Source organism: Papio anubis, chromosome 2 (genome assembly GCF_008728515.1).
Source record: "Papio anubis isolate 15944 chromosome 2, Panubis1.0, whole genome shotgun sequence".
Lineage (NCBI taxonomy): Eukaryota > Metazoa > Chordata > Mammalia > Primates > Cercopithecidae > Papio > Papio anubis.
The window spans coordinates 44,249,922-44,276,930 of record NC_044977.1 but is presented as its reverse complement, the minus strand read 5'-3'; the positions used below and the strand labels follow the sequence as shown (position 1 = coordinate 44,276,930).

General features: G+C 41.3%; 1 protein-coding gene across 24 annotated transcripts in view; it reads right to left on the bottom strand.

The window, feature by feature from the left end:
* The window catches only part of KALRN (kalirin RhoGEF kinase), a 690,448-nt gene that overhangs the window by 270,049 nt on the left and 393,390 nt on the right, over positions 1–27,009 (bottom strand). For 16 of the 24 annotated variants that reach the window (XM_031662269.1, XM_031662306.1, XM_031662320.1 and 13 more), the window contains 6 exons: positions 20,751–20,870; positions 13,990–14,208; positions 10,172–10,321; positions 6,976–7,090; positions 2,796–2,911; positions 2,186–2,308 (listed from right to left, as the gene is read on the bottom strand). In XM_031662269.1, the coding sequence (XP_031518129.1) occupies positions 2,186–2,308; positions 2,796–2,911; positions 6,976–7,090; positions 10,172–10,321; positions 13,990–14,208; positions 20,751–20,870 (843 nt within the window). The remainder of the gene's footprint in view (positions 1–2,185; positions 2,309–2,795; positions 2,912–6,975; positions 7,091–10,171; positions 10,322–13,989; positions 14,209–20,750; positions 20,871–27,009) is intronic. The other 8 variants (XM_031662292.1, XM_031662312.1, XM_031662358.1 and 5 more) reach the window with 1 other exon arrangement.

Sequence of the window (27,009 nt, the reverse complement as noted above, 5' to 3'; positions counted from 1 at the left end):
ATTACCGTCTCTCCAGATGGTCTGTGCCAGGTGAGGGGCTTGTTTATTTGTTTGAGACGGAGTCCAAAACACTGCACTCCAACTCTGTCGCCCAGGCTGGAGTGCAGTAGCCTGATCTCGACTAACTACAAGATCTGCCTCCAGGGTTCACGCCATTCTCCTGCCTCAGCCTCCCGAGTAGCTGGGACTACAGGCGCCCGTCACCACACCCAGCTAATTTTTTGTATTTTTAGTAGAGATGGGGTTTCCGTGTTAGCCAGGATGGTCTTGATCTCCTGACCTCATGATCCACCCGCCTTGGCCTCCCAAAGTGCTGGGATTACAGGCGTGAGCCACCGTGCCCGGCCCAGGTGAAGGGTTATACAGACAAGGGCTGTAGTGCAGAGATGAACTGGATCATATCCTGGTATGTGGGAAGGATCATAGAGGAGGAGGCTCTAGAGTGGAAAGGGGGGGGGGTTCCTCTTAAAAAGCAAAAACTAGAGGGAAGGGAAGGGTATTCCAGGCAGAGAAATGTATGAAAAAGGCACATAGACAAAAAAGTATAAGATGTATCTCTCAGAGGGTAAGAGAATACATCCATTCCGCTGAAGCATAAACTCTGCATAAAATAATAATTGAAGATAAAGCCGGGGAGGTAGGGTGGCACAGCTGTAGAGTTGTGGAGCATTATCCTAAAGGCATTGGAAAATCATAAAGTTCTTGATCTGGGTGGTTATGTGACCGAAGTAGCATTTTAAAGATGAACAGCAATGAAGGGCAGGGTGGATTGGAAGGAAGGAAGGAAAGGCCAAAGGCATGCAATCCCTTTAGGAAGCTACTACAGCTTAGGGTAGTAGCTATGTGAATGAAAAAGAGGAGAAATATGTGAAGACGGTTACAAAGGTAGGATGAATAAGATTGACCGAATAATTCTTCACATTTCCACTTTGATTATGGAAAGATTTTGATCCTATGAAGTTCTGGGTATCTGCTGTGATCCACCCTATGCAGATAGGAACACCAATGGATCTCATACCATTCATCCTGTTAATGGCTCATTATCGACCCTATTTGGAGAAGGGTGGATAGAGCCAAACTTGTTAATTCACAAGCCATTTTAATTTGGATTTGAACAGGGGTCTGTGCATCTGCCACCTTCTTTGTGCTGTTTGCTTTTGCTGGTACTGAAATGAGTCTCTTATCTGTGCTCACAGCTTTTCGCATTAGGCAAAAAGGCCCAAAGCTCACAAGGATGCAGGGAGATGCTCCCCAAAGTTGAGAGATCATAGGAAAAGATTCATAGAGTGGATAACCACTTCTGAAATATCAGCTCAGGAATGAGGCTAAGGGCCTAATTTTGTCACACCAAACCAGAGGAACATCCCTTATAGTGTCAGAGGGATCTCTGGATAGGATGTTTCCCACCTTGACCCCAACAAGAGCATCTCTCAACCTGGGAAGAGCGTCTGCTATGTGTGGAAGTGATGCCAAAAATGGCTCCTATGTGGCAAGGAGCCCCGTGTGAGAGATGAGGACACTACAAAGAGGAACTTGAGACAGATCAGATTTTCATTCAAACCCAAGTATCCTCAGATCAAATCCTGGCTGTGAAAACAGATGAAAATCAGGTTTCCTTCTATTATGGCATTCCCCACAATCTTGGTATGAATTGGTATGTACATCCTTGCACATTTTGCTCCCCAGAGACCCAGCCTAGCTCATGAGCAGGTTTGAGGCCAGATGGAAATAGCTCAGAAAAGGAGAAATTCACCTGTTTTGTGTACCCATATAGTCACTGGCCCTTCTAATAAGGTGAACTTCCCAAGCCACTCAAATTGCAAGAATATGTGGATATGTGCAGTGTTCACATGCACAGGCAACATTTTTACATGAATACACCCTTTTCCCTGATTTGGTCTGAAAGAATATAGCAGATTCCAGAACCTGGAGCATGAAGATGAGTATCTGGAAGCACAGTATATAGCAGTTGACTTCCTGCATACAGCTGCTCTACCCAGCAGCTGCAACTCTTTGGGTATTCAGGTTTCTAGAGACAATCCTTTAGGACATTTACATACTTTCCCCCTTGCCACTGCAGCCAGGTATTTTTGCTTACAGAAGCTGTCTTTGCTTCCGTAATGTGAAATTGGCCAGAATGGAGAGTTCTGGGTGGATTTGGGGAAGGGTCTGGGATGTTTCCTACCTTGGCAGGCACCCTGAATTCCCCATATTCTTTCAGCAGTTCCTGAGTCTCCTCTGTGGTCTCTCCAGTGGAGGTATGTGTTGAGAGGTAAAATTCACCTGTTTCTTGGATCCAGTCAAGCGCCTATGGGAGGAAACAACCCATCCAGTCCCCCAAAAGGCAGCTGTCAGTAGAAGACATGCCATATTACAACGAAGGTTATTGTTGGGACAACTTAATGGACCCAGGAAACACTGATACAATTTGATTGGTATGTAGCTCTTGAGTTGTTTTTTATGAATGAGCCCTCCCTTGATTTGGAACACTTACCAGCAAAGAGAGGGTCTCCCCCAGTAGACCGGGGACTCTTCTAGGCCAGGCCCAATATCATCCATGAATTAGGGGCATAGTGGGTGACCTAGCATTTCCTCATATCTCCTGTTACCAAACTCAAAACAGAGAGCTTGGTAAATGCTGAATTGCTGACAAGTGACACCCTGCTTTCTTTCCTCTTTATTCCCCACTCCCATCCCCAATTTGCTGCTGTGGCCCTCTTCTGGACTAACCCTTGGTATTGGGCCTCTGTATGCTCCCCAGAACTGAGATAGAGCCAGGGAAAGCTTTGGACAACCTGCTTAGCGCTGCGCTCGAACACCACATATTGCTGGCACTGGTCTAACCGCCGCTTCTTCAAGGTCCAGAAATGCAGCACGCGATTCTCCCTCTGCAGGAGCTCACTCAGGATGGCTGTGGGCAGAGGAGATACATATGATGGGCACAATCCAACCAACCCCTTCAGCCCCATGGCAGGTGCCAGGTGACCATGACTGTAATTTCAAGCATCCCCGCGAGACTAATCCAGCATCAGAAGAAAGGGAGCAAAAGCTGGATACAGAAAGGATTTCCTAGAAAGGAGCAAGGTCGAGGAGTCTAGGGGGAGAGCCCATTGATGAGAGTTCCATCAACTAAGGTGGCAAGAATATAACACCAGTGACTTACAAATGACCCCGATTCTCTTTATAGCAAAATTAGTCCTTGGTTCTAAGAAATCTTAGGAAGCAACTAATTCAATTGGCCCCAAGAGTCCAATGAGCATGGGTGGACCTTGACAGGAATCTCAGTCATTCTTAAGGACTCATTAGAAGAGAGGCAAGAGATTTATAGTGCAATGAGGGCTGGTGTCACTGGCTTGACAACCCACATCATGAACCATGTTCTTGGACCTGCACAAGAGGTTGTGCACACAGCACTTTAACGGCATAGCCTTGATTTAAACACTTCTAAATAGTGGGCACAGGGAAGCTGTGTTGGAATTATGTCTTCATGTTGTCTCTGGGCCCATGTTGTTTTGGATGTGATCATAGGAAAAGCTAAAAGTGATGTTAAATGAGAGTGTCTACACAAGGCATATAGCACAGCAAGTGGGCCATGGTTAGGTATTCAGTCCATGCTATTTCCCTAAGTTTTCTGTTGTTTCAGCTGGGTACGTGGATAGATGTCTTAAGTGTTTTAAATAGTATGTTATGCTGGAAGCAATAAAATTTATTTTATGTCTTCCTCCTGCTTCCTGTTGCCATATTAGATATTAACAAAATATATAATAATAACCATGTGAATAATATTTATCACATACTCAGTATGTGGAAGACACTCATTTTCATAATACCCCACAATGCATGCACCATTATTATCTCCATTATACAGATGAGAAAACTGAGGTTTAGAGAAAGCTTTTGAGAAAGCGTAGGGAGGGTAACTAGCTCAGGGTTGTTCAGATAGGAAAGGGCAGAGTTCAGATTCAGGCCAGATCTGACTTCAGAGCCTGAGTTGTTAGTCACCTTGGTCTCTCTCATTACTGGGACTATAAAGTACAAGTTTCTGTGCTTTTTGAAGATGGCACAGCCTGAAGTATAGTGCTTGCACTGAGAAGTTTTTGTTGATTTTATGTACATTTCATACCCCTTCATTCTCACCTCCCCAGCCAAGTGTAGCTTTCTGAGGATAGGATGTGTTTTTCATCTTTTAGGCTAAGTGCTTTTTTTTTTTTTTTGAGACAGGGTCTGGCTCTGTCACCCAAGATGGAGTGCAGTCATAGCTCACTGCAGCGTCAACCTCCCGGGCTCAAGTGATCCTCCCACCTCAGCCACCTGAGTAGCTGAGACTATAGGCACATGCCACCACATCCAGCCAATTTGTAAACTTTTTTTTTTTTGTAGAGACCAGGGTCTCACTATGTTGCCCAGGCTGGTCTCAAACTCCTGAGCTCAAGTGATCCTCCTGCCTCTGTCTCGGTCTCCCAAAGTGCTAGGATTACAGGTGTGAGCCAGTGTGCCCAACCTTTTATGGGTCCAATTATTCACCCTTCCCTGTATCTAAGCCTTTATCATGTAACTTTCATTCCTTCCCAAAGAGGCAAGTACAGTTTCTCACTCCCCAACTGATGTTGGCCACATAGCTTGGCCACATAACTTGCTCTGGCAAATGAGTTGTTAACAGATAAAACAGAAGCAGGGCCTTGAAACATACTTGTAGACTTGACTTTGCTCCTTGTACCTCTGCTATCACCACTATAGGAACTTCTCCTGGGTAACTGCTGCCCCTTCAACCCAGGTCCCAGAATGAATACACATGGAGCAAACAAGACCTTACCTGGAGTGAAGGAGCCAAGCTAGCCAGACTTGCAGTCTGAAGCACAACCACACTGCTGAGCCCAGCTGAGATGCTGCTCCCCAGCCAATGCACAGCCACTTGAACAACATATGCTTACAGTGGATATCATTGAATTTTTTGTTTGTTATGCAGCCATATAACAACCAGCAGCATAAAAAAGCCAAAACTATGTGGCACCGGTGTTGAGTCTAGGTAGTAAGTGAAAAGGAAACTGATATATAAGGGATTGTAGGTCCCTCAGGTGGAAGCTTCAATTGGGGAAGGAAGAAGTAGAAACCCATTTCTTTTAGTCTTTATGTTCCCTAGCCAGAGTTTTGCTCACTGAAGCTCCCTCTACGGTGTGGCTAAGAGAATCAACCCAGATCAGGCAGAAATCATAAAGTGTTTCAGGATTATTTTCCCCCCTCTTCTTGAAAGCTTTCACATGGGCAACAACCTGGTCTTGCCTCCAAGAAGATGTAGGCATTTCTCACTGTCTCTGGGTGCCTGTTACTCTTCAGCACGCAGAGGTGTAGGTGGGATATGTGGTCTCTCAGTAGGCAGCTGGCCTCACCCAATCTCCCATCTACATTTGGAAGCCAGAACAGATGCTTTCAAATGTGCCAGAAGAAGTGACATAATACCAGCTCCCCACAGGTCCCCTGACCACAAATAGATTAGCACATTTGGAAGAGAAACTCTGCTCCCTCCTCTCTGTAGGGAACTTTGATTCCTAGATTTAATTCTGTCCAGTGGCCTCTGTTCTCTCCAACTCTTGAGCAATCTGAGCAAAGAGGGAAGCCTTTCTTAAGCAGACCACGCATCCTACCCTGTCCATGGTGTCTCCAAGCCCATATCACTCCTCACTCCAAGTCAGCTTGGGTTCCCTCCCTAGCCTCGGGCTCCAGAGTTATATTTCTGTGCCTTGGCAAGATGACATTTGTTAAACTCTTCACTCACTCAAAGGCTAATTTCTGCATGGTCAGAATAATTCCACAGATAATGATTTAAGTTTCACATGGTCAGATAATAGGTAATTTTAAAAAGTTATGTATTTATTATCATAGACTTTCTAGAATTCAGAGAGATATTAAAGATGATGTAGAATAGCACTTACCTAAATTTTATGAACACATAAATCACCTGGTTGGTAGAATTGGGCAGTTCTTGCCAACATGCAGGTTCTTTGTGCTTTTTTTCTCTTTTTTTTTCTTTTTTATTTGAGACAGCGTGTCACTCTAATTGCCCAGGCTGGAGTACAACGGTGCAAATGTGGTTCACTGCAGCCTCCAGCTCCTGGGCTCAAACGATCCTTTCATCTCAGCCTCCTGAGTAACTACAGCTATAGGCATGCCACCATACCAGGCAAATTTTTTAACTTTTTGTAGAGACGGGGTCTCACTATGTTGCCCAGGATGGTCTTGAACTCCTGGCCTCAAGCAATCCTCCCATCTCAACCTCCCAAAGTGCCAAAATGCAGTTTCTGACTCAGTCGGTTTGGGTGTGGCCTGAGATTCTATATTTCTTACACTCTCCCCCAGGGATGTCAATGTGGCTGGTCTGGGAACTACAATTTGAGTAGCAAGAGTCTAGATGCTCCCCTCATTTTAAATAAGAAACTAAAGTTTTAAAAGGCTTAATCAATCAGTGACAAATCCAGGGTCAGCATTTGGTCTGAGGATTCTCAGTCCACATTCTGTTCCTAGGCTGTAAGACGCCCTAGTCTTGTTCTGTTCAATATATTAACTAGGAGCCACATACAGTAATCTACATTTAAATTACTTAATATTAAACAAAAGTTAAAATTTAGTTCCTCAGTTGCACTAGGCACATTTCAAGCGCTCAATAGCTGCTGTATTGCACAGCGTAGATACAGGCAATTTCCATTATTTCAGAAAATTCCACTAGGCAGTGCTGTCCAGACTCTAAGATAAATGAAAATACTTGGGGAAATTTTATCCTTGTTTTTGCCTTCCAGATCTTGAAGCATGTTTAAAAATTAACCATGAATCATTACTGCCCACACCATCCCACATCATACATTTTCATTTCCAAGGAGAAGCAGCAGGAAATTTGAGACTGTGTGAAAACTGGGTACATGGTATATTTCAGGGAGGGGCATTCGCTGAAGTGACCGGTGGCTGGGCAGGTCTCTCACTGACCTTTCACTTGTTGCTCGGGTCCCCGAGTGTGGCTGGCGACACTGGGCATGCTGACGTTGTTCCTGTGGATGTACTTGAGAAACACCTCAGCATTCCGCCGAGCTAGGGTGCATGCCTGAGAAAGACAAAGTCGTGAGGCCCCTGTCCCAGCAGGTGTATGGAATCCAAGACAATGGAGAAGGCATACACACCTTCCTTCTACATTTTCTTTTTTTTTTTTTTTGAGACAGAGTCTCACTCTGTTGCCTAGGCTGCAGTGCAGTGGCGTGAGCATAGCTCACTGCAGCCTCCACCTCCCAGGCTCAAGCGGTCCTTCCATCTCAGCCTCCTGAGTAACTGGGACTACAGGGGCCCACCACCACACCTAGCTAATTTTGTGCATTTTTTGTAAAGACGAGGTCTCACTATGTTGCCCAGGCTGGTCTCAAACTACTGGGCTCAAGCAATCTGCCCACCTTGGCCTCCCAAAGTGCTGGGATTACAGGCATGAGCCATGGCACCTGGCTCCTCCTTGTACTTTTTAGGAAGCTCAAGAACTCTGAAGGAATCTAGAAGAAGCAGAGCCCTGGAAGTTATCACTGGTTCATGGATACTCCAATTCCAATTTATGGAGATCACCCTTCTGAGCTTTTCTTTTGTCAAGTGAAGAATTACTCCTTTCTGTCTCTGTCCATTCCATCTCAGATAAAAATCGGAAATCAGCCACCCTTTGTCTCCTTCTATGTTGACCAGGCATTACTAATATTCACTCTCGGCCTACTTTTCCTCAGCCACCAGAATGCCTCTTACACGACCACTGGTGTAAGCTCAGGAAACATAAACCCACTTGAAAATCAGTGTGACTTAGACTTGAGCAAGTAAATTTGGTAAACACATCTATTAACCCTACATTCCAAATCTAAATGGAAATTACCGACATTTTTAGACTTATTTGCCCATCAAGTCCCCCTCATCTAAATATCACGAATAAGCATTCTATTGTTGAAGAATGCCAGTCTACATAAAGGACTAACAGCTGTTATATTACCTACTCCCCTTATGACTCATATTAGCTGTGGGTGGCACACAGAGGGCTGGTCACGTTCTCCTTGGTGTGCTGATGGACAAGACTGGAGCCCGGAAAGGGCAGGAGCCAGGAAGCTACTCAGATCTAGGATCTAGGACGACTGACAGTATTTCCTGTTCCTCTCAAGCCTAGTATTTTCTGGATTTCTCTATAAAACCCCCAAAAAAGCAGGTTTTTTTCTGGTTGTAAAGTAATAAATACTAGCATACTAATTTTTAATCCATAGTTTTCAGAATTAAATGATCTCTAGTAAAACTGTGAAATTTTATTTCATTTTTCTTTGAAATTTTATTTTATTTTTTTCTTCTACACACCCTGAAATGTAAAATTTCAGAATCTTATACTTTCCTTCTGATCCTACAATATAATTAAAAATTATTATATAATTAATAGAAACAATTATAAAATTTTATAATTTTCTGGTTATATAAAAAAATTAGCAACAAAGGTATCTGGGATATCTGGTACACAAACACCTGCTGGTGAGTCCATGAACACAGAGGCTCCTGAATGAAAAAGCTTGATGGTGGTCTCAGCTTAAGGAGTTTCAAATGGATCAACTAATGAATACAAATAAAGAGCTCAATATTCTATCTACTGGGCATATAATTCCCACAGTGATAGGGAGCTTCTCACTGTGGTTTTAGGGACATATGGAAAACATCAGACCAGAGGGTTTTCTATTTCTTTCTTCAATAGAAATATTTTCTTTTAATTTTATGAAGAAATATCTTCATACTTCTGTTTGAGATTTTTATATGCTCTACTTAAATTGTTCCATTTTAAACTTTGCTTTGCAATAGGGAAAACTTTAAAAAATCACCATAAGCTCTGCACAGAAGAATTTCTATCTAGTCTTATTAGTAAGAGCTGATTACTAAAGGTTCTGACCCATATAGGTGCAGATACAAGATAGATAGGAGGAGGGAAGGGAGAAGCCAGCTTAAAAAAAATAAAAATTAAGCTCAAGTGGTCAAGTAGAGAAAATCCCTAATAAAAGAAAGTCAGGTAATTACAGAATTGAATAAAATCAATGGTAACATGTCAGGGTATAAAAATTCTCTCTTCTATTCCCAGAAACCTGAGAGGAAGCAGAACATGAAAGCAAGAAATCTGAGAGCAAACGGAGCCTTTAGATGAGCTTGAACACAGAAGAGAGGAGATCAGAGGAGATCAAAGACTGGGGAAGGAGGCTCACAAGGACTTCCCACACCAGCTGACAGTCTGTGCAGAGCTGGCCTGTGCTTCCTCCCTCGGAAGGCAGGGCTCTAGCAGAATACTTGGAATAAGGCATTTCTCTCTTAATACAGAAGAATGAACAGTGTCATGTGTTGGTAATTGGTAATTGTTAGATTGATAAATAAATAGGGCATCCAAATTCATTTCTTTAATTCTTACCCTAATTTTTGCATCTTCCATTTATAAAATATTTTAATCATGTTTTATATCTAAGCTTATATCTTTTTGATATTACTATCAAAAATAATTTAATTAGCCAAACATAACTGAATGAAAGCATGTCTTTTTCTCAGTTAACAACATCCATGGGATATTGGGATATCTGAAGATTGCAGTAGTAGTAACAGTGTATCCCGATAGCCTAACTATACAAAAAGTGCCAAGAGAGAAATAAATGTTGGAAATGTAACCTTTCACCTTTGAAATTAGCCAGTCAACATCTTCATTATACTCCCTTACACCTTTAGGGAAGAGGTTAGAAAAAAAGAGGGGATAGGAAGCATGTTTGAAGCTGTGTGTGTGTCTGTGGGTGTGTGTGCGCGTGTGTGCGTGTGTGTGTGTGAGAGAGAGAGAGAGAGACAGACAGGAGGAGGAGGAGGAGAACAAAGAAAGAGAGAAAGAAAGAAAGAAAGAAGGAAAGGAAAGGAAAGGAAAGGAAAGGAAAGGAAAGGAGAAAGAAAGAAAAGAAAGAGAAAGAAAGAAAGAGAGACAGAGGGAGGGAGGGAGGGAGGGAGGAAGGGAAGGAAGGGAAGGAAGACAAGGAAGGCAAGAAAAGAAAGGAAGGAAAGAAAAGAAAGAAGGAAAGAAAGGAGAAAAAGAGAAAGAGAAAGAGGATAAAAGAACAAGGCCAAGGCCAGGAGTCTGAGCCCTTGCATGACAATGTGCTCTGACCTTAAGAAAGGCCTCCTTTTGTTCCAAATGTTTGCTGATGAGTGGAATGACATGGTCGATCTCTGCCGCTGGCCCCAGCTTATCTCGTCCACCACACCAGTCCTCATCTCTCCGGTATTCTTGCTCTAAGCTCTCCAGGACACTACATACCTAGTGAACCATGGAAGAAAAGACTCAGTAAATTAATTATTCCGGAAGTATTCTCTGAGGACCTTCAGCCTATAGAAGCCTACACATATGACATTTTTCATTAGAAGTTTAATGCCTCTGAGACATCTAAGAGAAATCCAGGAGGCAGTGACAGTCTTGTGTCTGAAACCTGGGAGACATTATGACTGGAGATATGGATTTTGGAATCATCTTTTTATGGGAGTTGATGACATTAACTAAGAATAGTAGGTAAAGTAAGAAAGTAAGACAGTCTGGTATCTTTGGAGTTTCAGTGTTTTTACATATTGTTATAATCTCACAATAACTATAAATTAGGTAGAACAGGAAACGAGGTTTGGAGAAGATAACTTGATTTATCCGACCATCTGTACTTGTCCCATACTAAGTAGCCTCAAGCAGAGACAAAGGAGGAAGTTGCCTATGTTGTATGGTTTACGGGCCATAAATGAATGTCATCTTTTTCCTCCCCTATAGAAAAATGTCTCAAAAATCCAACCATAATACATGACATCTCCAGGATCTCTATTACAAAATACACATTTCCTGTAGAGGGGTAACAAATTTGGGTTAACCTAAAAGACAGTTAAGAAGGTTTTTAGTTCTAAAGATGCTGAGAGGCCATGCTAAGTGACCTTATAAATGAACTCAGAAGAGAGCAAAAGCATTTTGAAGTAGGTTTGGAGGGAAATTCAGCCTGGGTCTCACAGTGGAAAACTCAAGGCAGCCTAGTATCAGGGCCTGGAGGATGATGCAGAAAATTGAAACTCATATTCCATACAGACATCCTTCCATATCTGTGGGTTCTACATCCATGATTCAACCAACTATGGATTGAAAATACTTAGTTAAAAAGTACAGCAATAAAAAATAATACAAATAAAAACAATAGAGTACAACAACTATTTACTATAATACTTGCGTATTATAAGTAATCCAGAGATGATCTAAATTACATGGGAGAATGTATATAGGTTACACGCAAGTACTATGCCATTTTATATCAGGAACGTAAACATCTGAAAAGTCTGGTATCTGTGAGGGGTCCTGAAACAAATACCCCACGGATACTGGATTTCCTTCAATAGACCTTGGGATGACTGGATTTCCTTCAATAGACTTTGATTACTTGTTCGGATATGGCAGCAGGGAAGAACAGCTATGACTATCCTTGGCCTTCTCTGAGAAAGTCTTTTGATGAAAGATGTCTTTTTTTTTTTTTTTCTTTTGAGATGGAGTCTAGCTTTTTCACCTAGGCTAGAGTGCAGTGGTGCAATCTCGGCTCAATGCAACCTCTGCCTAAGTGATTCTCCTGCCTCAGGCTCCCGAGTAGCTGGGATTACAGGTGCCCACCACCATATCCAGCTAATTTTTGTATTTTTAGTAGAGACGGGGTTTCACCATGTTGGTCAGGCTGGTCTTGAACTCCTGACCTCGAGTGATCCACCTGCCTTGGCTTCCCAAAGTACTGGGATTACAGGCGTGAGCCTCCGCGCCCAGCCAGATGAAAGATGTCTTTGGATAGGGCATTCATTGAGTTATGAACTGATCTGAAAGATGTGCTGAAAGCTGTCCCAGAAAGAACACCCTCATAGCCAGACACGCTTCTCGCGTCATGAGAAGATCTGTCACCGAACTCAAGGTGACTTCTCTAGTCCCATCTCTAGCATCACGTCTTTCTTTCTGAAAGGCCTGAAACGTGCAGGCAGCTCATGTTTTGAGATAAAACAGCTTATAGACATGCAAAAACTTTAAGAAAAAGGGTACTTAAGATCTGTCCCATGATAGGACTGAACTTAGGAGCAAACAATTTGGGAGTTGGAAGAAATGAAAAGATTATTAGGTATAAATACTTTAACAAGAGAGGAAACAGAAATCCAGAGGGGTAAAGTAACCTTTGGCAAGGTCACTTCAGGGCAAAATTTCTTGACTCCTATTCCAGTGCCCTTCACCATCTTGATCCATTTCAAATTAAAATTTGTGTATAATATTAGACAGGAATTAAGCCTCATTTGTTTCCATACGGATATTCACTTGTCCAGCATCCTTTGCTGAAAAGACTTTCCTTCACTCATTGAATTTTTTTGTCAAAAATCAACTGACTGTATATATGTGGATCTATTTCTATCACCACTATTCTGTCTCATTGTGTTTATTCTTATTCCAAATACCATTCTGTCTTGATCCCTGCTGCTTTAGAATAAGTCCTTAAATCAGGCAGTGTGACTTGTCCAACTTTGTTCTTCCTTTCAAAATTGTTTTGGCTGTTCTAGTTTCTTTGCATCTGTATTCTTTGCATTTTCATTTTATTTCCATATAAATCTTAGAATCAATGTATCAATTTCTACCAAAAAAAAGCTTGCTGGGATTTGACTGAGACTGTGTTGAATCTATGGATCAACTGGGGATGCTCTTTATCATCTTAGTCTGCAGCTCCTCACTTCTGTGGCCATCAAAGGAGTCATCCCTCTGAAGCAACAGAAAGGACTGAGAGAAGGGATGGAGACTCTAACCCTGGCTGCAGGGCCCTCTGATGCACATGTCACACTTTCTCCAAGGGAGACTTTCCGATGGTCCCTGTAAGTCACCCAAGGAGAATGATTCTCTGATTTATTTCTACCAGGGAACAATTCAGAGAAGGAAACTACTATACATTGAATAAAATTACTCCTGTTTTAAACCTGTTTCATAAAAATAATTCCCTAACAGCACCCAAGTCATTTTAAAAATCCTCTTAGCCCTGTGCATATCGCTGTACAGATGAAAGGGTAACACACTGCATCTTTATGGCCCTGCTGCCCAGCTCCTGCCTTTTCTTCCACAGCAGCATCATCTTATCCGGTGCATTCCTAGTTCCCCAGTGTCAGAGAGCTGTGTTTCCTCCATTAGACTGGAGGCCCCAGGAATGAAAGAACCATGTGTTTTTCAAGCAGTGCATAATGCCTAACTGTGGTAGATTTAATTATTGTTCAGCCACTATTCATTCTCCTCTCCTAACCTTCATAGGAGGCATTGCTGCCTCACTGACGTTGGCTTGGCCATGTGACTTATTTTAGCCAATGAGATGAAAGAGAATATGACACAAGCAAAGACTTGAAATGCACTTGTATGGTAGATTTTGGACTCTTGTATTCCTGCCTTTAACTATAAATGTGCCTGAGATGGCTTCAGGTCAAGGAGGACAAGAGACATGGGAACAGATCTAGACCCAGTCTGCATCTCAAAGCCTAGTTCTACCAAGTTCAGCCAAGATCAACTGAACCCCAGACACTTAAGCAAAAAAAATAAATGTTTATTATTTTATATCACTGAGTTTTGGGGTGTTTTGTTACACAGCACTATGGTGGTAACAGCTGACTAATATACTGTCCAAATCTAGCCTTTAGTATACACCCAATTTCTATTCCAACACCTCCCTATAGATCTGGTAAGTTTGAGAAATTTATGAGAAACAAACCCCATGGTCCAGTGCTCAAATGGCAAGGATGATAAGGAAGCCAACTGTGGTGTTTCCACAAATTATTCTTCAAATGTTAGTACGGAGAGGACTGGCTTTTCGCTGACGTTAAGTACTGCACATTAACACTGCAAGGCAGAAAATAGTCCTCTGTCAATCTCAGCCCCACAAGCCCCACAGTCCTTTCCCTCACCTGTTCAGAAGTTTTGTAAAAGGCCACAGAGGCATTGACCAGTTTTAGCCGGTCTTCCATCTTCAGCATGAGCTGCTGCCAGTGGAGGGCCACCTTCTCAGCACATTCCCGGATGGCGTCGGCATCGTAGTGGCCGGCCTGGAGCAGCACCTCGGCTTTCTGCTGTACCTGCAGGGCACTCTGGTGCGTCTTCTGCAAGGAAGTGGCATGAAAGAGGGACTGGGCACAAGGAGAGGAGAGAAAGGTCCGTGGGAACAACCCAGGCGTGGTATGGGAGGGGGTGGAGTGAGGCGTGAGTGAAAAGATGCAGAGAAGTTAAAGAGCTTTAAATGACTGATCCATTTTGTCATGACCATTAATACATTATTATTTTTAAAGCATATTTTAAAAAAGAATATCATACATTTTTATTAGCTAATCTCTCACGACCCTAAATTCTGTCCCCATTTCTTTCTTTTTCCTTGCAGCACTCTAGATTTTAAGGACATTTCAGTTTCTATAGAAGGGAAACAGAAGTTGTGTATCAATCTGCTCCCTAACTGGTTCATAAATTTCCTTCGCATATAGAATAATAAAATTGTACATTGAGTTTTCAAAGGAGGTTACTACTGCAGTCCCATTTTACAGATCAAGTATAGACAGCACACGAAAAGAAACTTCATGTAACACAAATCTCAGCTAACAATGCAATCATTTAAAACATTAATAATCAGTTGAAAAAGATTCCACTTGAAGGAATAAATTTGGAAGGTTAACAAAGCTAGAGAATAATCTTCTACATCATCCCTTAATTACTTCACCGGGGGGCACAACAGTGCAGGAGATAATTCACCTCAATACATAATCCCCATGTTATTTACATATCCCTTCAGGAGATACATATATATGTAGAAGGTCTATTTTCTTTCTTTTTTCTTTTTTTTTTTTTTTTTTTTGAGATAGGGTCTTGATCTGTCACCCAGGCTGAACAGTGCGGTGCAATGATGCAATCATGGCTTGCTGCAGCCTTGAACTGGGCTCAAGCAATCCTCTTGCCTCAGGCCCCAAAGTAGCTGGATAGCTGGGACGACAGGTGTGTGCCATCACACTTGGTTAATTTTTCACTTTTTGTAAAAATGGGATCTTGCTGTCTTGCCCAGGCTGGTCTCAAACTCCTAGCTTCAAATGATCCTCTGGCCTCAGCCTCCCAAAGTGCTGGGATTACAGGCAAGAACTACCACACCTGGCCAGAAGGTCTATTTTTTTTTTTTTAATCCTTTCTGATTTAGGCTAAATGTGCTATGTGTTATCTGAGTTTATATTAACTGTAGAAGGTGGGGAGAACTAGGGTGGCCGGGAAAGAACCAAATGGGATTAAGATTTACTAAGACAAAATACGGATGTGGATGATCTATAAGAGAATGTTACAGCCCCACTGACTTGACAGAGCTAATATCATCCCAACCTCAACTGCTGGGATTGTTCCAGACTGATGGAGTAGTACTAATTTGGTCTTTGCACTTTGAGGAAATAATAGTTCAGCTGGCAGTGAAAAAGAACAGCTAGAACTCAGTAACTTACTCCAGAATTATTTTCTGCCCTTCTTCTTGGGCAGCAATTCTGGACAGTTCCCAAGAGCTAATCCACTCTGCACTCCCTGTGTCTGAGTAGAGCCTTACTCGTTTTCACCTATACCTCTCCCTGATTCCCACCATGATGGCCCTTCACCCTCATTCCAGATTGCAGTCTACACATTCTCATTTATCTTCTCCAGTCTATCCCCCACCTCTGGCTTCTCTTCACCCTCTCCTGAATCTGTACTCAGAGTTAGCAATGCTAGCATGACCTCCTTAGCAACCTAGACTCCCTCATTCCCTGCCTTGCCACTGAGTCAGCCCTCGATCCGATCCTGATGACCACATCAGCATTTGAGTTCCTAATTGCTTAACGAAGCTAGAGAAAGTAAGCTAGTGGGTGGAAACAATCCACTACAAATCCCTGGTTTTCTTCCTTTGTCTTGCTTATCGGCACCATTTTCTTTTCCTGTCTCCTAAATGTAGAGGTACCAAGGTCAGCTCTTACCCCACCCCCACCCCTGCCCCGCTGCTGCAGCGCTCTCATCTCTTCCCTTGGTTTCTATTGTTTTCTCTCTGCAGATGACTCCCCAGTCTATGTCTCTTGTCTGACATCTGACTCTTCTTCAGTTGCCTTCAGACGCAAGGGTGAGTTGCCTGCACAGGTCTCACCCTAGTTAGGAGCAGCACTGATTCAGTTGATCTAGCTGTCTGTCCTATGTCAGCCTGCCAGAAAGATGCATTCAGTAAAAGTGATCTTCCTGGAGAGAGGAGAGGCCCTCACCAGTGAATGGGAAAGGCTTTCCTGCTCTGTTAGAGCCTCTACCTCTCCTAGACAGCTTCTCAAGTTCCACAGCGGAAACTAAACTCCTCTTATCTTTAAAACAGTTTTCTTATGGTAATCTGCCACTTCTGTTGGCACTCTCTTTCTCTCTCCTCCTAGGATTACAATCTTGACATCATTCTTGCTTGCCGTTCCCCTCTCCCCAGTCCCAGCCCTGCCCTCACCACTTTACACACAGACTGTTGTGGTGATGACCTAATGAGTCTTCTTGCCTTCCATTTCTAATTCATAAAATTCATCCTTTACATTTTTAACAGATTCCTTTAATTCTCTGTAATGGGAAGTATTAGCATTATAAGACTTCTAACATCTTTTCCAGTTCTAAAACTCTCATTTTATGTCATAAATGCCACTACCTTCTCTCAATTCAAGCCTTCAGTGGTCTTCCCATTGCTTTGAAATTAATTCCAAACTTTGGAGGATGTCATTAAAAGGCCCTCATTACAACATGGTCCCAAACTACTTCCATAACATGATCACGAATTACTTCCTTACAAAAACCCTTTGAAAACACACCACGTACTTTCTTGCTTTTGCTGCCTTCATTCTTCCTGCCTTTTATGGCTGTCCAAATCTCTCCCCATACATGTTCCAGCTTCCCTTTGAGACTCAGCTAAAGTCTACCCTCCTTGGATGAGGCCTTTTCAGATAGCCAGAGACTCACTGTAAACCACCCTCTTCTGAACTTCTATGTCACTCATCTAACACTTGGCTGATTCTCCTTACTTAGACTGTGACACTCTCAAGGCAAGGATGGTTTGAAAAATCATAAGCACTGTGCTTATGTATATATTTTCTAGTTCTCTCAACATGACTACGAGGTGGATATTATTACTCCCAATTCACAGATTAAGAAACTGAGGCTCAGCTGGCTAAGTGACTTGACCAAAAATGTACAACCCAAAGAAGTAATGAAACCAGAATTAAGACTCATATTTGACCTATTCCCAAACCTGTGTTCTTTCTACTATAGCTCATCACATCATTTCATCTCTAGCAATTGGAACAGTATCTATAGTATCTCATTTGGAGGAAGGGTTCACCAAATGAACATTAACAATTATGATAATTATCTGGCCTCTTTTCAATATCTAAAATGAGCATAGAATTGTTATCATAAAATAGTTATGTATTTTTCTCTGACAGTGGAGGAGTAACCTTGATTTTCCCACAATATATGAAAATATATATTATATGTAATATATATACAAATGTTCTTTCTTACTTTGAAATTCATTATCATGTAATAGTCCTGGGAGTACCTTCCCCCTTTAATTTCCTGAATGATAAACTCTTATCCATATAACATAATCTTTGCTTTGCTGAGCTTAAGTAATTATTTTGCACTTATTTCTACTCCCCATTATCTAATCCTGTTGAGTGCTATATCCTTAAGACATGGATTATCAAGGACATTAATATTTAGTAGGAGTACACAGAAGAGAATGGAACTGAATCAACTGAATTTATTATCCAGTTTTAGCTACTTCTTCTGACATAATGCTTATTCTTAAAATGCATAAGAGGATTTCAAAGAACAATAGATTTTGAAGTTCACAGTTCATGAAGATTAATCAGCCACATCTTAGATACTAACAAATAATATTCTGGGTTTGACAAAGCTAAATTTCTTTCAAATGCTCTGTACTGCTTTCCATCCTGAATGGCTCTGGGAAAGGCTTCTTGAAACCGAGGCCACTTCAGGTAAAAATCCTGACCTTCCTTAGAAAGACCAAAACCTTCAATCTAATGAGGTCACCCAAGATATTATAAGTTAGCAAACATCATAGTTTGCCCATGACAGTTCCAGTATATGCCTATTTTTCTGGCTTAGTTATTAATAATTCCCTTCCTCACCTTTAAAGGATCTCATTTAAACAATAAATTATATGCATCCTATTTACTACTTTTTTATTTTCCCTGATGGAACCCAGGGTTCTTTCTTAGGGTTCAAGAAAGAAGTCAAATTATGCTCCCCACCAACAATCATTGCAAAGGCCTCTAGTAACACTGTCAAAGTGGGTTAAGCCAAACCCAACTGCTTTCACTCCCTTTGAAACAGCTTATCTTCCCTGGCATATTTTCCTTCTGATGGAGAGCCTAGTCTGAACTGACACATTTAAGGAGAAATGCAGGCCACCTGGAGAAGGAGCATATGTTGCAATTCTGGTTCTGTTCCCTTCATTGTTCTAGGCAATGCAGACTCTCCCTACCTTTCATTCCCAATATCTTCTAGAAATCCTAACTGCTCTGCCATGCCCTCTCGAGACTAAGTGGCCTATATCTCAACATCAATTCCAAGAATATTTGATCAAGTTGTATCCAGAGAGAAACCCAGAACTGATTAAGAGGTGTTTATGCTTAGTGAGCCTCTATTCTGTAAAGATGAAACGGTGTCTAACACAAATGAATACGTACTGCATATGCAGTCATGTGGAATATAGTCATTTCAAGCACTGTGAATACATTTACCCATGCTTCCTCAAAAGCTCATTGAGATGCTTAAGTGTGTTATGACATTTGGTCTTACTTGCCCACCATTTGATTTAGGCAAACCTTCTCACCAAAGATAAATAAAGAGGAGGTATGGCCAAGAGCTGTCTTCATTCTGCCCAGCATGCCTCATAACTGTGCTATACCTCTAGTCTGATCACTCAGCCTTCATTTTCTTCGTTGCTGCTATGACTGTGGGAACTTGACTGCTGTGTGTCCAATTCTTTTTTTGTTTTTGAGACAGGGTCTTACTCTGTCACCGAGGCTGGAGTGCAGTGGTACAATCTCAGTTCACTGCGACCTCCACCTCCTGGGTTCAAGCAATTATCCTGCCTCAGCCTCCCGAGTAGCTGGGATTACAAGCACCCACCGCCATGCCTGGCTACTTTATTTTTGTATTTTTAGTAGAGATGGGGTTTCACCATTTGGCCAGGCTGGTCTTGAACTCCTGACCTCAAGCTGTCTGCCCATCTTGGCCTCCCAAATTGCTGGGATTACACACGTGAACCACCATGCCTGGCCCTGTTTCTTGATTATAACCCCAATTCTGATTTTTTCTTTATAGTGAATATATCCTAACACTGTGATATTTCGGTGTGTCAGAAAGCTACAATAGAGACAGCTGATGGTAATAAAACTTATTTCCTCTGGTTAATTCCGCCTTAGAAAATGATTTGCTGATGCAGTGTGTGCAATATGAAGTTTGTTTTTAAATCTCAAATCCCAGACAGTTCTTCTAGTACTAGTAATGGTTCCTAAGAAAATATCATACATCTTAACACTGTTTATACATCCACTATGGTTTCCGGGAAATTAAATGGTTGCAATCAATCAACACTAGCTTAAAAATGGCGAGCAATCAGTTGGATTACTGCATAAAAAGACACAGGCAATTAAAATTTTATTATTTTGCCATCATTGCTGTAGAAATGACCCATTAACAATCTTTTTTTTTTTTTTTTTTTAGCAAAAGATAACATCTTTGCATTTCTTACACACTCAGAAGTGGGTTGAATTCTATACTGAACCACAAGTAATGAATGTCTTTGAAGTTTTCATTCTGTCTCTTTTCCCATTGGTAATTACCTTATTTTATTTTTAATATAGTTCCCGTGTCCCATTTCCTACTCTTTTTCCTACACCACTCTAAAGCAATCAGTTCAAGTCTCTCTGGGAAGGACAATGTCCTAGTAAAAAAGGATAATTAAGGGTACTTAAAGCAAGACAAAATTTATATTAGATTATCATAAATGAAGTTTTATTTTTAAATAGCCTTCTAAAAAGTCCCTGTTGATGAACTTCTTCTGGTTGCAGTTTATTCTTTAAATATTGTTCTACCAGCATTATTGAACAACTACTTTCAGCGGGGTAAAAATATCTGGTGCAATCTGCTCCAACGCTCATTATCCTTGTTAAAAGGCAGACTCTGACAATAGTATCTAAGGGTTACATGTAAACCAAATGGTTAAACACAGGATCCTAATTTATAATGACCTTTGTACTTGTTTATCCTCAATCTTGAGTGATCTTCACCGGAAGTGACTTCTAACCTTTTACTTTTACATTTCCTCACATGGTACATATCTAGAATGTATTAAAAAAACCAATGTACCAGTGGCCTTAAAGGTTGAAGGTACAGATAGATAACAAAGATTCTCATATGAAGTGTGAATATTTGTTTTCTAACACCAGGCCTCCCTGGAGGATGAACCCCTGCATTTGCTTCCCCATTAATTTTTGGGTAAGAGGGAGGCTCCCTGGACCATTCTACCTTCGCTGCCTGAAGGAACACCCACACCTGAGAATCACCCTGCCTGAGGTACAGAGCAGAAAGGGGAAGGGAGGACAGTGCAGCCAGATTTGGGTGTTACCTCGATGGCCAGCTGGAACTGCTCGTGCTCCCGCTGCAGCTGCTCTGCTTCGGACAAAGAGCTGGCATTGACCAGGCTGGCGTTGAGCATTGACTCTCCATTGCGGATCCATCCCAGGACCTAGGGAATCGGGACAAGCACACAGATGAATGGCCTTCCGCAGTTTCTCCAGAGCTGTTGCCTCTTCTCACGGGGACTTCAGACACAGAGCTCACTATCATTTATCTTCTGTTGGAGAGAGGACAGCAAAGGTCTCCATAATTTAAATGGTCATCTCCCCAATCATACAGAGTACCTGTGCCATAAGGTACTTATTTTATGTACCTGCTTTATTCCCAGCTCCACGTCACCCCCGTCCCAATTTCCTCACCCACATAATGTAAACATTACTTAACATGGTGGTACTGTATACATGTCTAAACTTCCTTCTGGAACATAGGATGGTATAAATAAATACATTCCATCTGTTGGTATCCTTTTCTTTTTTTATAAGGTCCAGTTCAAATAACAACAACTTATGGAAACCTTTTGCACCTAATCTCTCCTGCTAGAAACAATCTCATCTTCATCTAGTGCGAGCATATCATTTTGCATGTACCACCTTTATGGTAGTCACCACAGACTTCCTGGTTTCTTTATTTCAACCTATGTTTCATTTCCCCCTGAGAACATAAACTTCCTGAAATCTGGGGCAATATATTCGTCATATTTTAGTCTCACACAGTACCTAGCACAGTACTTCGCATATAATGGGTGTGGTGTAGTTTTTGAAGTAATGGAGTATACCCAGGTCACACCTGAGCAGTAAGTCTAATCTCCTCTACCCTGCAAAATAACCAAGGGTAGGCAGGTTTGAACTTCAGTAGGTAAACAACCCCAAAAAAGGAGAAAAGAGAAAGAAAACAAGCAAAATAGGAATAACCCATCTTCTGAATCATCAGAAAAATGGGAGTAAGCTATAATATAATCGACTTAAATTATTGAGAGGCCATGGGTAGGCTGAATACAACTTCTATGTGATGTTAACAAGTACTGGGAGAAAGAAAACTCAATGAGGGAATATTAGGATAGAAGAAGAAACAGCTGACACTGTCTAGAGAGTTCTAGGTGAAAAAGGGATGTGGAAATTATCCAGCTAATAAAGTTAGAACAAATAATGCAACTGGAAGCGTTAGGCTCTGAAAACCTACCTGGTGTCTGGTCACCAGAACACTGCCAAATACTTTCCTTATTAGGGAGTCTGAGAGTTTGCTTGGAGAAGAAATAAAAGCTATTCTGAAATTTCAAGATCAGTAAATACCACCCATCTATCACCTCATGCCAAAGGAGAAAGACACCACTATCTGTTTCAGATTTGCTTTCATATTTTTCTCCCCTCTACTTCCTCACATTGAACAATTAGAAAATACCAAGCCTAGTCTCGTGCTCTATAACTCATAGGCACCTCTCAAATTTCATCCCTGGGCAAAAAATGACTCATGCCTTATTGTGCATAGATAACATCAGGTCATAAATCCCACTAAAGCTGGGCTACTTGGATTGAGATGTTAATTCACAGCCAGGCTGGCAGATTGTAGATGAGATGCCAATCTGTAAAGCAATTAGTTACAGGAAATAACTGCTCAGGGTGTTCACGTGAAATCCCTGTTGTCACTGGTGGACTGTGGCTGGCTGCCTAGAGGTGCTAATTATTTTGAAAAGTTGCCTGTAACTTTGGGCGCATGCATTCATAGACTGCATGCCCAAATGCCTCATCTCTTTGGGAAATGGAGTTTACGGTATCCCTCTGCCATGATTTACTGCATTTTGTTTGGTCTGAAGATTCATTTGAGGGTGTCAGCGAAACGACTTCTCCAAGTGCATCACACATCAATGCCTGTAGGACAATTTGACTCCCTTTTGACCTCTTCAGTTTTGTTAGAAAATTTTTCTCTCCAGTTTCAGTCAACAGGAAACATGAATTATAGCTATGGTGGTGGGATCCCTACTTACCAGCTTCCCATTTAGAAACATCATGGGTTTCAGTACCTACTTTTTAAATTATATCACGTCATTTCCTTGTTCATTTTTATTTACTAAATGCTGTTTAAAAAGGCATTCCAGGACTTTAAAGTGGGAGATTAGATTTTAGGAAGCTAAAAATGCATGGTAGTTTACATCCATGGCTTAGCTCCAGAGTGGGGCTGATCCCTATGAAAGAGTCAGTCCTGGACGTAGACCTGGCATAGCAGAAAAATAACATAACATATGGAGTCAGAAACGCGGCTTTTTACTTACCTGGAAAAATCACTTAACCCCTCTGAGTCTCAGTTTTCTCATCTGTAAAATAAGGATAATTGTACCTTCCTTTTCTGCATTGCAGGGTTGACGCAACAATGCGTAAAATGTAAAGTCTGATGATTATGATGGTACTGGTGGTGATTTTTAGTTTGGAGAAAAGCTGGATAATAAGGTGATTATTTATACCTCTCTTAATGAGAAGAGAGCTTTATTCCAGTGTCTGTATGAGCTTACTGGCATATTCTGATGTGATGTAGCTTCCTTAGCTGTTTTGTCATCATTATCCTTTTACTGTGATCACTGATAACCCTTGTTGGTATAATTTTCTATTACTGGTATTTTTAATCTTCCAGGTTCATACAACTGGCTAGTTAGTCTTCTGTGAGCATACAAATATGTGCAAGTTAAGAAACATCATAACTAAAATGAGAAAACGTTGGTTCTACTAATCTTGAGCTGTGTGACCTTGCAAACATCATTTAAGCTCCCCAAGGCTCAGTTTTCTCATCTGTAAAATGTGAACACTTTCCTTGCATAAGGCTCGGGGTAAAGAAAAAATAAAATAATTAATGTAAAAGTATTTTTCAAACTGTAAAATGAATATTGACATTGATCAAACATTTTAGGCAACAATTTAGCCAATAGGTTAGATGATCTTTAAAGATAATTTCCAGCTCTAACATTCCACACTACTTTCAAAACTCAAAGAGTGCCCCTAGGGTGTCCAAGAAAATCAGTTACGTAGAAATGAAGGACTGAAAGAATATCACTGCTTGGGGACTTAAGAGCTAGGTCAAAAGTTCAGCTCAGTCTGAGCTTGAGGGGGAACTGTACATGAAGATCTATTGCTTCTTCAGGCCAGGAAAGCTCAGCTAAGCCCAAGTCCGGAGAATGGATTTGAGTAAGTGGATGAAGATATCCACAAATGGTGATGCCATTTAAGCTGGGCAGGCTGAGCCTTGTAACCATGTAGACTGGAAAGTCGCCTGTAGATGGCTGTGTTCTCAAGGTCACACCTACAGCAAAGCTATGAGGTTGTACTCAAGGCAACTGACTCTAAGGACCTCTATTATAGATGATTTATCACAAGGCATAGTTGTTTCTGAAACTCTAGCCACAGGAAAAATAATCAGCTCCTCAGATGGTAGCACGGAGCCTGTCATATGTCCAGTATTCCTTAGTTCTAAAAATCCATGGTCTATGAGACTGCAGATGTTCATCCTTCATGGTTTATAGACTGTGGCCATATGTCCTCTTAATTATCTCCATTTTGAAACAAAAGGATGGTACTTGTCCTGTTGGCTGCCCCTCTTTTGGCTCTACTTCAATTCCTCTCTTTTATATTCAGTCAACAGAACTGAACACAGTATTCTCCACAGGAGAATGAGGACACATTAATATTTTCTCCTTTGTCCTAAATGTCCATCTTGATTATATGCAAATTTTGGCCAGCATTTGGTGCAAAGAAGGAAATTAAGCCAATGTCTTTAGTAATCAAATAAATATAACTTCTTTCCTCATAGCTTAGAGACACAACATTTTATAAATCCATTTTAGCTTATTTTCTGCTAAATGCACTGCTTTGCAGGAATACATATGGAAATTCATTTAGTTTTATGCTCATTAGGTAGGTCTTTCAAATCTTTCTGAATTATCTAATAGATGTGAGGTCATCTTCACCAGAGTAGTAATTTTCCTGGTAGCTATCAGAGCATTCTGTGGGGTTTGAAGAGTAATTTGGCATTGAGTGGTCCAGGGATCTGCTCCATGGGCTGTAATTAGTGGAGTGGTTTCCCTTCAAGGTCCACCATTTCTCTAGGGGTGTTTGGGCTATCTATCTTAGATATAAAGTCCTATATAAACCCTCAGAAAGAAAATCAGTTGCATCAATCAATTTCATTTTTTTTGAGTCCATTAATATAATTTTTAGTCTAATGTCTGTGCCTTCCTTGCTTTTCAGTACTTCAGTTTAATATTATTTTGGTAAAACTACACTTAAGGTTATGATTGGCCATGATCACATCTAAACCTTTAATCTATGAGCTCTAATGACATAGTTGTATCATAATCTATTATTGTCTTCTCCCTTTCTGCCCCCATTAATGGCATTTCAATTAAAGTGTCCTTTTTCTTTCTTTCTTGAGACTATATTCAAAAGAGACTCTCAAGCTACTGTCTAAATTTAGCCTCACTGATCAATACCGACATCTAAATTAACTCCCTTTTTCCAAGAGTCAACAGCTTCCAAATCAATATTTCCTGCTCCACCAATTTCCATCAAATACAAATGCCTTCTCTGAAACTGGATCAGAGGGCTCCCTAAGGAAAGAGCCTACACTGACAAGGAAAACAAGCCTGTCTAATGAGGCATGGTGGCTTAACCAAGCAGCAGTCCCTTGGCATCTCGAGGACCAATGCCCTTTGCAAAGGGTTTGGTAGATTTCCTGAGAATCCGGTTTGAGCAATTTTGTACAGTCTTGAACGACAATCCCACGGTGTGTCATTTTTGTCACGGTAGAAATAAGGAATCTTCCCACCCCCACAGAAGAATTCCTTTTTTGTCTCCCCACTCATGATATTATAAATGGGAATGTATATAGATATTAGTCCACCCCAGATTATTTATATATAGACAGTCCACTCCCTATTTAACAAAATACTTATCATCAGCCCAGTCTCCTCCTATATAGGATGTGTAGTTGGAGAATGAATATATTTCTATTTTAATATCAGCCAAGGAAAAGAGAATTAGGGAGCTGAATGTACCACTGGTGCTGGAGAAAAATAAATGAAAAATCAGGAACAAAAGCAAATTTATATATTTCATTTCAAAGTCAAATAGGAATGATTTTCCTGTTATGTTTTGTTCAGATGGTCCTTCCTGCCACCTTCCACTGATGGAAATAACCAAGTAGGTGCAGCAGAGGACTTCGATGACCTGCTGGAGCCTTGCTGACCTCAGACAGGTGCCACCCTCTCCATCAAGCTTAGGCTATGCCTGCTCCTGTCCTCTCATACATGGTACTGCTGAGGTCAGGAAAACCTAAGACCATTCAGCTAGAAGGATTCTTATTTTAAATTTTGAATTGATAAACATAATTGTACATATTTATGGGATACATGTGATATTTTGATACAGATATACCATGTGTAGTGCACATTGTAACTGGGATAACCATCACCTCATTTATTTGTGTTGGAAACATTCAAATTCCTTTCTTTTAGCTATTTTGAAATATACAATAAATTGTTGTTAACTATAGTCACCCTACTGTACTATACCACACTAGAATGTATTCCTTCTAACTGTAATTTTGTCCCCATTAACCAACCTCTCCTTATCATCCCCTCCCCTCTACCCTTCTCTACCTCTGATAGCCACTACTCTACTCTCCACTTCTATGAGATCTACTTTTTTAGCTCCCACATGCGTGTAGTATTTCTGTGCCTGGCCCACTTCACTTCACCTACGTTGGAGGGCTTCTATTTCTCCTGGGACCACATGGCAAGAGTGGGGGCCAGCAGAGGCAAACTGTAGGACCTTGGATTTAGGAGGCCTGGGCTGAAGTTTCAGCTGACTAGTCAAGAGGGCTTGGGGAGCACTAACCCTATGGTACCTTAGTTTCCTCATTTGAAAAGTAAGCATAACACCACTTCTCCCCATGGGTATGTTCTCTTAAAATGAGATTATAAATGAGAAAGGATTTCTCATATGAAAAGAAAGTCCAGCCTTAACTACTAAGTCGCAGAATTTGCATACTCATTATTGTTCTGGGCCTGCTAGGATTTCCATCAAGTCCTTATAAATAACATGTCTCTCTGGAGACTCAGGTTTGATCCCAGTGTCATTAAGCAGAAACAACCTGGAGGGCAGCACTGTAACCCTGCCTTGCTTGGGGCTCAGGAATGTAATCTGCACGGAATACAGATCTTTAGCATGGCGTGTGTGGGCTATAGCTCAGCACTGATTGGAAGAGAT